Below are 13,667 nucleotides of genomic sequence, written 5' to 3'. Positions count from 1 at the left end.
TAATGGCAAACTGCAAGCTAGTGGAATGTGTAAATCACGTGATGCAGTAATTATACGCATGGGGTGGAGATGAGTATATTCCCAGTGCTACATTGCATTTACCATCTCTCGTATTAGCCATGCTACCCAACAGGTAGTAGATAGGAAGTGTGATGGAATTGATAAGGCAGGCCAGATCACGTGGTCTCGTTATTAATTTTGTTGGAACTGGCAAGTGAATAAATCATTGTGTACATGATAACAACAAGAAATGCATGATTACATTATAGATTAGCAGTAATTATTTTTTAAATATATATATTCAGCTTTTATGCTATCTCCAGATACGGCCTATCATGTTATCTGTCCAGAGATCATCTACGGAAAGAAACATTACTTTGATCAATTATCAAAGAATGAATGAACGTTAGCACGCACGCATGCATGCACACACACACAACATACGTCAAGTCCGTTGTAATTGAAGGTACATGCATTACTAATTTAATTAACACCATCACTACACACACACATTACACGCACACACACACACGCACACACACACACGCACACACACACAATGAGTCAAGCCTGGTGTAATTGAAAGTACATGCATCACTAATTTAATTAACACCATCACTACAAACACAATACACTCACACAAATACAACTCACACAAATACAATACACACAACACACCATTTATATTCACATATATTGCACAGTAATGGTAAAAAGAAATTATTATGTGGTAAACCACATGACAACATTGTGATAGGGAAGCAAAAACATGCATCTATGTTGTGGAATTTAATGAAAATACTGAAACTTAATAGTGGGACCAGATGATGAACAATGGGCACAGTTTTTTATGGTGACCATTTTATTAGGATACTTTAGGGACAAGTATGCATGTCTATAATATACACTACATTGTGGCTTATGGTTATATGCTCTACGGCTAGAGCCATGAAAACAAGTTGGAGTATTCCTTAGAGGTATGTGAGTAATTAAAAGACTGTTTTTTTTGTGGGTACTATCATGTTATGTTGCTAGCATTTCGAAAGTACACGAAATCACTATCCTTTTGCACCATTTTATGCATTTTACGCAATTTAGGGTGTGTGTACTTTCAATGGTAATGTGTTGCTAATGTCCTAAAACTTTTTGACATGGTTTCTTTACATTGTTCAATTGTAGCTCACAGTAGTTAGCATTGATACTGGCAGGAAAGTCTAGAGATAAGACATTCATCATCTATTAAGCCTCACAACCAATCATATTCGTATGGTAACATAAATTTATTGTAAGTACTATTACAGTATCTGCATTATACAGCTATTATCAGCAGACCATTGGTAGTACTGTGCAATACTAACTGAAGTTTGCATATCACAATACAATACTTTAGGTAACAATACAAAACTATGATGGCTTTTAAAATACATACTACTATTCCTTTATGTCTTCTGATTCGTGTTAATAACCTGTGAAATTTGGTGCCAGAGGTAATAGGTGGTGAAGGGTACTAAAGAGGCTGTAGCTCCCCCACCCATTTCCTTTCAACTATTAACCAATATCTGGCCATAGTAACACAAAATCGTGGAAAGTCAGTAAGTATACAGCAGACTCCTGTAAGCGTTCTGTAAGCGTTCCTGACCGCCTGGCAGACTCCTGTAAGCATTCAAGCATTAATCGGATGGCTGCAGGTTCAAGGCTTCCCAGGTCCAGTCATGGATTTTTTTCTCCTTTCTCCACCTTTTCAAACACACTTTATGTAACAACTCTGGATAGGCTGTAGGACCAAGTGTCCTACAGACCTTCAGCACTTTTGCTGTAAAGCCTTTAATAAATAAACTGATGTCCATGTGGTTCCACAAGGAGTACTTTGGATAATAAGTCACTCTCTAGAGTTCCTATGGATATATATACTTGAAATTTACAAGGAGAAAACATCCTGACCGCCTGGCAGACTCCTGTAAGCATTCGAGCATTAATCGAATGGCTGCAGGTTCGAGGCTGGTTTTTTTTTTCTCCTTTCTCCACCTTACACTTTATGTAACAACTCTGGATAGGCTGTAGGACCAGGTGTCCTTGTGCTGTAAAGCCTAAATAAAACAATAAAATAAAATACAATAATATGATGTCTATACCTATTGCTTAACACTATTCTAGAAGAGGGCTGCTCCTTTATCCTCAAGAATATCTTTATATGGCTTCGTTTAATTTAGTGAATTGTATGGTTTCAAAATGTTGGCTGTCTTAATTTGGGGAGAGTCATGATAGCAAGTGACATTTTGTACTAGATCTCTATTGTATATGTAACAAAACTGTAGCTTTGGTAATCAACAATCTGATAAGGTAGTTATAGCATATTCAGCCTCTGCTTTTTACTAGTGTTAAAATCTGTACCAGGAACCTTGTGATATGACTGTATGCAGTGGATTATGGTATAGCAGATGTAGCTAGATCAGTCTTTAATATCTGACAGAAGTAACTGTCACAACAGCAATTTCAGAAAGCGAATGAAAAATATTAAGCAGAAGAATGTGTAAAATTAATAGTCTAATCCATGGACCTGTTAGCAAGATGCAGCTCAGTGATCAGTAGGATATGTTTTAAGAATGGAATACACTTATAGATGTAAAAAACAAACATCCATATTTGCTCGGATATTTGCTCAGTTGAGTTGATGCAAATACCTTAGTAAGTATTTAGCAATTAAGCTTTTAACATCAATTTTGGTATTTGTGATTGGAATTAAATTTGTAATGGGGCTGCCATTTTAGTATCACAATAGATACTAAACCAACTATTCATGATACGTACACATAGTCACTCACTGCTGGTCCTACATTTCTATTCTTCAGTATTCCCATACAGGAAGCCTTTATAGGTACTACATAACTGCCACTATAATATATTATCCTTGTTTGCAGTAACAGCTATTGTATGTGACACATACTTTAAGGTTATGTAGTGATGCTTAAAATCACAACATAACCTTATGGTTAACCAGGTAGGTGTGCTTAGTCAGTTACAAGGATTCCTAGCCAATTATTGACCTAAACTGCAAAACAAATGTTTTTAATGCCACTAATGTACAGACATAATATCATGATAGTTAATAACAAAATATCATGGTACTGATACTGCAATGTATTGATAATTTAGCACATTTCTGTGTGTATTTCAAGTTGTTATAGTAAAAGTTGGTTCTAATGTATTTGAAGTGGAATTCTTAATAGAGAATTCTATAAATTTACATAAATATCAACAAAATATCATACTCAAATTGTTTGAATTATTTGCTCATCAAACTATTTGAATACTAATTTTGGTGTTCATGTCAGTTCTTCTCTCTAGCTACTTAGTTGATATGAGGGGGGCTGACCAGGGGCGGATCCAGACTAATGGAAAGGGGGGGTCAAAATGAACTGAGGCACTACATTGTTTCTGGTTTGATAAGGTGAGACCAAAAAAAAAAGGTCACAGCCAGCTTACAATAGCTGCCCACCTCACCATCTACGCATTTATAGCTGATAAACTACATAAAAATCCTTACATAGCTCACTACACACTACTCTAGTACTGTGACTGCTTTATTAGAGTGACTGCTCTATTAGAGTATCTCGATCTTGATCACAGTTTTCAGCCCCACTCCAAGAAGGATAATTTCAGCGTGATATCATTCTGAGGGGGGCTTCAGCCCCCTAGTCCCCCCTTCTGCTGCCTATGCCAACACTAGAACACAATCTTGATTTTGAAAGTATAATTTTTAGCTTAATAGGCTGGATTTTTGAGCACTGTTCGAAAGCACAGTAGGCTATTTTCAAAGCATAATTGGCTCAAGCCTAAAGTTTACCAAATCTGGTATCAATACTGTTGTAAGATCAATGTTATTACTTAGCACTACTTAACTGTAATGCAACAATAGTTACCATGCCAATGAAATAATTCAACAACACATCAGAAATGAAATTCAATGACTAGAAAACAATATAGAATGGTGTTGTGATTTTAAAATTCTCTTAAGAAGTACTAATGCTCCACCTTATGTAAACCACAAAATATGTTTATAATGTGCTTATAACTCCACAGAATGGTATTCGTCAGCACTAAAAGACTGTTCACTTGCTGCAAGATGTTTAAAGTACTGACCTGTTTAAAAGAAGTGGTATCTACACAACCAAAGCTTGCCATTTGTGACAATGATGACATGTTCAATTTAGCTATACATGCCGGGCATTCACATCAGTACAACAAGCCACATTCTACAATTGCTTAGCTAATTAGAGGATAACTTGCACTAATAAAATGTAAATTGCCTGCTGATATGTAAGTATGGACACTAGTGTTGGTAGAAGATGGGTGCTGATAATTGTGGGATTGTTACTGTGGATCAGTTTTATTTGCAATACTCCAATAAATAATTTATTTATTGCCCATAATACACTGTTGAAGTAGCAATAAATAAATATGCATTTTATATGAGAGCATGAAATTGCACATAAGCAGTGATATCAGATACCTTACTTTTTCTTTACAGATACTCAATGTTTTGACCTCACATCTCCATCCAATGGAGTGATAACATCGTGTAGTTCTGGTAGTATGGGAGTGGGTTATGAGGGAGACACTTGTAGTGTCACATGTAACACTGGTTATGAGCTAACTGGTAGTGACACTAGGACCTGTCAGAGTGATGGTAACTGGAGTGGTAGTGACACCATGTGTAGAGGAGGTAAGTAGTCATTATGCTCATATTTTATGCAACAGAATTTGACAAACAAACATGGTGCTCTAAAGTAAATGCACAAATCAGCATGACATTGTTAACCACTTAGAGAAACAAGTTAATAACTTGGTAAACTAGTTATCAAGATACAAACAGTTTTAATGTACAGTGAAATCGTTATAATCTAAAAATAAATGTGTGTAATTACTAGAGCTGAACGATAGAAAATTGTTCACGATACGATAATATCACGATAATTACACTTTGAATGATCTTCAGTCAAGTTTCAAGTATTCAATGCATGTTAAGCATAATTAACACCATCACAGATTATTATTTGCTTGGTTTTCTTGTAAGTGCATCAATTAGGTAATTAATTGCGTGGGCACCCGATTTTTCTACAATTTTTGTTACAGCCTTGCAGCCAAACTTTTCCATGATAAAGCAAGCCAAGTAGTTATAAAACAGCTAAGCCAGCTTCTCAAGTAGCATTTTTAGTGGAATTCTAGACCCTTCGCGAAGCAATCGACTAATTGCGTGGGCGGCCGATAAATATACACAGCTTGTTATAGCCTTGCAACCAAACATTTCGCGAATATACAAGCTTGAAGAGTTACTTTAAATAAACTTGGTAGCAATGTTTCTAGTAATCTTACAGCAATATCGCGATAGTAAGTTGTAATAATCATATCGCGATTATGATTTTTTGATCGCGAGTATCGAACTATCGATATTATTGCTCAGCCCTAGTAATTACAGTGCCATAACAGAGCAGTTTTCTCCAAAGCAATATGTTTAAAAGTCAGCGTGGATTCAAACAAGCTAGCTGTAAACCTAAATCTGTGCCAAAACAGCCAAGTTGTAAAAAAAAGAGTGCAACCCGGCTAAAATAAGCCTGGGGGAATATGTGAAATCCTAAATTACAGCCTAGAAATATCTGTGATGGCATGTAAGTTAATGGCAAAATAATGACAATTCAGGTGTATTCGTGTTTCCTTCTCAAAATTTCACTAGAATTTGTACCAAGTTCATCCAAATTGCTGTTAGAATTTTTGCCATCACAGCCATTTCTTGGCCATGCATGTACTACCTTGGACTTCACATCTTTTTGTCATCCAGGCTTTTTTGATGGCAACACACTTTTATACAACTTGGCTGTTTAGGTATAGATATCACTTCTTTTTATGATTGCGCACTCCAAAGCTGGCCTATGGCCAACTTTAGGGCTTCCCTTTTGTTTGTCCTTTTTCTTTACTGCAAGAATGAGCAGAGTTTTATTGTTTTATTTGTAGTATATACATATGTACATTTAAACTATTTTGTCATTTACAGTTACAACAATTTTGCAATTGTTACTATAAAATTATCACATGATCTCTCTACAGATTGACTTGTTTATAGGTGAACTAGCTACAGAGTAACTTGTAATGTAGCAGAACTCTATACAACGTGCACATGTATTGTTTGTAGCTGAGCTCTCTACAGAATGACTTGTTTGAAGCTTAATTTTTGCTTATATTTCCTTAGTTGGTAGGCATGACAAGTATTTGTTTTTTTTCTTAGCAAAACGTGATCATGTAATATTACACTATTGGCTTTCACACTGTATCTTTGTGATCCTTAACTTGATTTCTTCCCAAATCACAAAAGGTTTGAGGTTCAATAGTTAATTTATAATCTGCCTACTGATTTTCAACTTCTTCTCGTAATCGATTTGCCTCTAGGTGTGACAACATATCGGTGTAATTTTCCTTGAATACTCTGTGACTGGTTATTGTATTCAAACCAAACTTGGTTCAACTTGAGAATCTGACCTTGGACTTCATCTGGACCTGTCTAAGTGTGATCTGTTTTAGCCTTCTGACTACTCCTTCCCCAATTCTCCCCTGACATCATACAAGTCACTGGTTTGGAACTATTGGGTTCTCCACAATGGGGTGATGACAGTCTCTTATGGGAGTTTCTTTCTTCCTGCACGGACAAGGTAGGACAAACTTACTGTATAGGATGACCCTCAAGTAGAACTTCATCTTTTACGTAGCTGTCTCTAAATTATTCACCTACTTCGCACTGTTCCTTTTTTCATCTTGAAGCCATTTCTTTACCAATTTGATGGTAGCCTTTGTACTTGCTTTGGTCATATCATGTAGTGTAGACTTTGCAAGTCTTCGTGGTGCCAAGCTTCTTTACTTTTTCACCTTGGGGCTTAGGTTTATGTGAAACTGTTTTTTCTGCTTCAGCTGCCATTTAGGTTCATTTAATGGAGTCTGTGGCCACCTTTCTTTCTATTGATGCTGACCAGCTAAGTATTCCTGATGAAGAGGCTGATGCTGATATTTTTCTTCAGGTCTAGGATTCCCCAAGGGGGTGGTAAGCTAGGGGCATCTATAGTGAGGGCTAGAAAATGTGGCAGGTTGATACAACTAGTACGGCAGTGTGAGCACACTCAGCAGCATGCTTTATCTAGGGAATCTATGGGCATGCCCTTACAAGAAAACTTTGCAAATTTAGCTTTATGATACCGAATTTGGCAATAATATTGACTGAACCTTATTGATTAAGCACTAAGCATTGTGGGCCACTTTAACTAAGTGAGACCATCGTTTTCTAACAGTGGTAACTACTTAGCTTTCATATATGTGACCGGATTTGCAAAAAGGGGTCTTCCACACACAACCAGATTACCAACTTTGACAATTCATAACTTCATATTAGAAGCAGCTATTGGTTTTCAAATTTGGGAAGTAGTGAGCACTAACATAGCTTAATAAATGGAGAAAATGTCAGACTTATATGTTTCTTGAATGCAAAGTTATAGTCTTCCAAATGTATAGAATTGGTTGTGTGTGGAAGACCCCTTTTCGCAAATCTGGTCACATATGTTAAGTAACTAGCTACTGTAGGTTAAGTGATGTTTAAGTCTCTAATTCCTGTTTGTTAGGTTAGGTAATCCTAAGGCTGAAGCGCATTTTGCTGTCAGACCTTCAATGTTGGCCACTGCAAAGTTATAGTAACAATATATACTTGGGTTTAAAGGAAGAAAATCCATCTCTTCTGGAGGAAGCTGAGTGTGGAGCTCGAATAGAAATCGGATGGCCTGCAGTTCAAATCCTTGGCGTAAGAGGAATTTTTCCTTTCTTTGGCCCATTTTCTGTTTCACTTTACTGTAGCTGCTGTAGGTTAAGTAATGTTTAAGTCACTAGTTCCTGTTTGTTAGGTTAGGTAATTCTAAGGCTTCAGCACATGTTGCTGTCAGACCTTCAGTGCTGGCCACTGTAAAGTTCTAATAACAATAACAAAAGGTACAGCAAATGCTGCAGTATGGTTTGAGTTAGTTCAAGGGGTTTAGTTGACTGTTCTATTAGAGTATTTTGATGTTTAGCAGCAGTTTTACCCCTTTGATCCCCTCTTGTTGATTCCTAGAAGAGACTAGCTCTTCTCTTTTCATTCTTTTTATGTTTTCATTGCCCATGTTTGCTTTAGTTGCAACTGCACCTGTACCATAGCTTCTATTATCTTTCTAGGTAACACATTGTTAATTTTAAAGGGGGTGTTCAGCCCCCATACATCCATCCTAAATCTCCCCTTGTGATGTTTCCAGCAATCAGTTCATTTTATCAGCCTCTCAGCAAGATCTCCTAGCTATATTACACCAATGTTTATTTAATGACCTAATTTTTAGCATTTGGGATCAAGCTCATTTAACTGCTCTGGCGCATCCTTCTTGTGCAAACAGTGAAGATATGACCTGAGGCTTGGCCATTCCTAGCCATATTTGTTATTGGACCACATATGGTTAAGAATTTCTTTGCATCTTCTTTCTCCTTTATGCACTTGGCTTTCTACTATTGATAGATTTGGTGACAATGTGTTAGGCTGTTCTCATGGCTCAATGAGAATTTGTTCAGGTTAGCATCATTTCAGTACCCTTTCACAAGACTATGCCGGTGTTTTTAAAAGCAGCAAGCTTCATGGTATTTCCTGCTGATGTTTTCCATCCTAACTTTTAACATGGTTGGATATTTATCACATCACCTTTATAAAACCGGACAGAATATCATAATCGGTTAGTGACTAGATCATAACTGTTAGTTAACTGAATTGAATAACTTTTTCTGCAAATTTTATACTGCACCTAGCATGTAAGTAACAGAATAGTTATTCTAGTTGTCTCATAAATGATGTGATTACTATAATTCATATTAAATTTTGATAGGCTTGTACTTAAAGTTATTATCCTTGCACATAAGTTGTCATTATAATTGTGTCTTAATTGTATGACTTAGTTCTTTGTCCATCACTTACCAATCCTAATAATGGAGTGATGACTTGTTCACTGGGAGATGATGGAGTTCTTTCCTATGAAGATATTTGTAGTTTCACATGTAACACTGGTTATGAGCTAACTGGTAGTGGCACTAGGAACTGTCAGAGTGATGGGAACTGGAGTGGTAGTGAGATAGTCTGTGGTCGACAAAGTGGAGGTAATAGCTTAGTATGACTGCATCCTAAAACATGTATTTTATTGGATTGACCAAGTGTGTAATGAGGTTTTTTGAGAAAGAGGCATAGAAACGTTATTCCTAATCTTTTTTAATGTACTGCATGCATTAAATTATTTTATAGAACTTTACGTGGGTGAGATCAAAGGAAAAGGTGTACTTTAAATTTCATAAAGTACACTCTCAACCGGCCAACTGCTTCATCGACCACAAAGAGTGCTTTATTGCACCGCAAAGAGTGCTTTATTCGTTCAATAAAGCACTCTTTGCGGTGCAATAAAGCACTCTTTGTGGGCAATAAAGCACAGTTGCCCACGTGCCTTAGTGTAGGCTAATAGCCTACGGGGCTCGCGCCAGTACGACTAATCACCCAAGCTGGTGAATGCTGATAGCTTCGCCGCGCTGAGTGATCAATCACCCCAGCCGATATGAGTTCCACCACTGGATTGCTTTTATAGACATACCTAAATGCTTTGATGATGGGTGGGAGAAGATAACGTTGCTGTTACGTTTGTTAATGTAAACGGACAAGTCCTGGAGATATCACGGAAATACTTCACCATGTGACTCGCAATAGAATCGATTGTGGGTTGTGAGCAAAACCTGCCAAAAGACGCAATGAATGTCTACTATGCCAAACTATGGTGAAATACGCGTGAGTTACTTTGTTAAACTAGTTTGTGTGCGTTCAGGCTGCTAATAGTTTGTGCAACGCTTGTTAATTACGAGTCCTAGTGTATGGTGAAGCTACACGACTAGAAAGTTCCATAAATCATTTAAAGCATAGCCTTGCTCGTGCTATATGAAAAATAAAGTACTCGGCCGCGTGCCTCGTACTTTATTTTTCATATAGCACTCGCGGCTATGCTTTAACATATACATATAGTATGGTAGTAACTGTATGTTAGAAAATGGTATGCATAAAATCCTTTGATTTTTGGGAGATAATGAGGTGTTTAAAACCCCTAAGGGACCTCTGGAAAGGTTTTCTAAAATGGATAGAGATCTCCTACGTATATGGTAGATAGCAGTTAAGGGAGTTGCGCCACACAGCACACCTCACTAATGATCTCTGATGATGTGCTGTGTAGCATTGTAGATCTCACTGAGAAAGGCATAGCACATCAGTGAGCTTTCTTTTATAGATAACAGAGGCTACCTAGGTCCAGTCATGGATTTTTTCTCCTTTCTCCAACTTTTCAAACACACCTTATGTAGCTAAAGTCTTTGAGCAGGCTGTAGGACCAGGTGTCCTACAGACCTTCAGCACTTGTGCTGTAAAGCATTAAATAAAAACAGCGTGAAAAGTGATTGTGGGTTTACGTTTTGTGCTGACATGATAATGTTATACCTATTCCACTATTTATCTCTATATCCCCACCATTTTCTAAGTCAGTTAGAGACTGCCCACTCTGATCTTTGTAGCTTTAAAAACCTTAAGCTTTGTTTTGGGTTTTTAATATCACATAGAAGGTTAACAATATTGACCAGAAACCAGTCTCACAATACCTTGGCAGAATTGGCCAAGTATAACCAAGCCTAAAAGTGCCTTCAATACAACCTGAAATGCTTCCAATTAGTTGCTACAAATTTAACAGTATATAAACTCACTCACTCACTCACTCACTCACTCACTCACTCACTTACTCACTCACTCACTCACTCACTGACTCACTCACTCACTCGCTCACTCACTGAGTCCTTCAGACAAAAGTACTTCATAACAGGCAGGGCTATGGACTTGACTGTTCGACGTTGCTTCAGCCCAACAGGTACCTTTTGGCATACTGCAGTATGTACAATGCACTCATCATGGACTCACCTTTGTCCCCCATTGTGTCCCAGTTCTCTTTGATGACATCTCTTGGTATCACATTATCTTTGTTGACAGCTCAAGGCGTGAATTCATGGTTGCACGGGATCCCTCATTTGTAACGGGAATCATCCGTATTTTCTGTAGTGTTGCAGAGGTGCTTCTCATGCTGTTCTTCTTTTATAATGCTGTAGTACAGTCATTATGTGAGTCAACCTCACACTAATTGCAACAAAAGTAAACTCAACAGATTTTGTTTCCTTATTATGTCCTCAATGACAGAAAAAAAGTCCTAAGGAATCCTCATGGGGGAACAGTGTGAAAATCATTAAAATAAAAACCCACTTTTTTGCTCCTTAATGGTTTGATGTTTTTACAGTGTTTATAGTCATATCTCAGCTAGGGTACTGCATATATCAAAACTTATTATACCATTAAAAAGTTGTTGCAAAGATGAATCGTTTGGTACTAAAATTATCACCTTAGAACAATGTGTTAACGAGTTATAATCAATAATATACAGTGCTATCAAAGAGACTGTAGCAAATGCCCTTGTATGACTACTCAAGTGTGTCAATACCATTGTCGTGAGATATGTTTCTACAGCCAGTTCCCTTGTAGTTACCGCAAGTGGGAGTGCACTCATTGTGCTTCTTGCACAAGCATCTTAGTGTACTGCAGTTAGTCTGGCAGTTGCATCTCATCACCCGTAGCAGATGTTCAGGACCAGGAGGTAGCAATGTTTGAAGTGGCACAAACCCCTCTTCACACTCTTGCCATCCCCAGTCTCTGGGATGAAGTTCTACAGCTGATCTTTTTCATTCTTGAACTTGAAGGTACACGTGAAGGATGTGGTACTTTGCTGCTGCTGAAGTTGGTGATAAGGATTGTGGTTTTATGTGGGATGTTTTTGAATCCACCTTTTCACAGAACCATTTATATCAGAGGGAATCTAGTGCATTCCATTGTAGACTAGTGCTAGAGCTTTCTCTCCTGCATCTATCACATCATTCGTGGAGGCTGAATCAGAATGGAACACCTTTGCTTGTTCACACAACATTCTGCTTGCTATGAACTTGATAAGGGATGTCTGTTTTTCCAATCCCATAGAGACGTGATGATCCCAAGAATAGCATGGATGAAGAGGATGTTGTTACAGATGTCTTGACCAAGCTTTTATTTTGTGGCTCTGATGTTCCAGACATGAAGCTTTTTTGTGTTATTCTTTGGCTCAATACAAAAGAATATGTCATGGTAGTCGAGACTTGTGTGGTAGCAGAGCAGAACAATGAGGTCAGTGTCTTTACCAACTAGCACAGTGGTACTGGTGGTAGCAGATTGAACACCCTTCTAAACAATCAAAAGATCAGCATCTCCTGGTGCATGGTAAGTTTTGTAGTTATTTTGTGCTCAGCATTGCTGCTCATTTGTTCAGTTGGGGTCCTTCTTCATCGTGGTGGTCATGTTAGCAGAAACTGTCACAGTTGCACCAGCCTTTCCTTCTGATTGCGCCTGATGTGTCATATCTTTTGTGTTCATATTTTCATAGCTATCAAATACAACTATGGCATCCTTGTACTTTCTTGCTACATATTCTGTGTACTGGTGGCAGATATCTCCATATGTAGAACTGTGAGACCATGCATGGGATGCATTGTAGAAGTGTTCCACCATCCAGGATATACTGATGCTATCATCTGGGATATCTGCTAGGACACCACTTTCACAAATCTTCTATATTGCATCAGCAAGTGCTGGCTAACTTCTACACAGCTCATGTTTGAAGGCTAACTCCAGATCATCTGATGATTACATGACAGTAGTAAGTCTCTAATCTGATAGAGGAGCAGTGGATCAACCTGAAGATGACCAAAGATGACCAAAAATCTCTCCTTAGATGACAAAAGTACAGGCCTGCCATTGCTTGATGTAGTGGATCAACCATTGCTTGCCATTGCTTGATGCAGTGGATCAACCTGAATCCCTTCGAAGATGACCAAAGATTGACCAAAAATCTCTCCTTAGATGACAAAAGTACAGGCCTGCCATTGCTGGAAATACTGACCTGGTTGATGTTTGAACTACCCTTTGCTGTTAGAGTAGAAGATGGGACACCTGTATCTGCAGACGTCTTGTAGAAGGTGCACAATACAGGTTGTGCATCCATTGCTAGAAGAAGAATTGAGAATATTTGAGTGAGCTGGAGTACTGAATGATCAACTTGCCTTTATCTAAAGGTCCCTGGTTGATTCCAGGGTTTCAGCACCTAATGTCAAGATTCACAAAGTTTGCTCTGGCTTGTTCAGTTAGTTAGTAAGTACTCTTCTCATGCTATCACCAGCATTAAAAAACCACTACAACTACTCTGCCTTATATACCATACAATGTTGGGCCTGATCATTCTCATTGGTAGATGCAATGTTTTGCGCATCCACAACATAACCTTTCTCCTGCTGGTTGAAAACTCTCAAGCTCACTATACTACTCTGTAGCATGCAAAAACATGCATAAAGGAATTACTACAGTAGTTACAGTTGCAAAACATGTACATGTACAAAGAGTAAGCAAATCAGGATATATTTAATCATAACTCATTAACACATTTTCCTAAGGTGATAATTTTAGTACCAAAAGA

The 13,667-nt window shown here is 37.8% G+C and overlaps 1 protein-coding gene across 1 annotated transcript in view; it reads left to right on the top strand.

Annotated features, from left to right (window-relative positions):
• The window catches only part of LOC136248501 (CUB and sushi domain-containing protein 3-like), an 84,875-nt gene that overhangs the window by 63,164 nt on the left and 8,044 nt on the right, over positions 1-13,667 (top strand). The window contains exons 10-11 of the mRNA XM_066040278.1: positions 4,529-4,723; positions 9,004-9,201. Coding sequence (XP_065896350.1) covers positions 4,529-4,723; positions 9,004-9,201 — 393 coding nt within the window. The remainder of the gene's footprint in view (positions 1-4,528; positions 4,724-9,003; positions 9,202-13,667) is intronic.

Source organism: Dysidea avara, chromosome 3 (assembly GCF_963678975.1).
Source record: "Dysidea avara chromosome 3, odDysAvar1.4, whole genome shotgun sequence".
Taxonomy (NCBI): Eukaryota; Metazoa; Porifera; class Demospongiae; order Dictyoceratida; family Dysideidae; genus Dysidea; species Dysidea avara.
The sequence above is the reverse complement of the archived record's forward strand: the minus strand, read 5'-3'. Positions and strand labels throughout refer to the sequence as shown.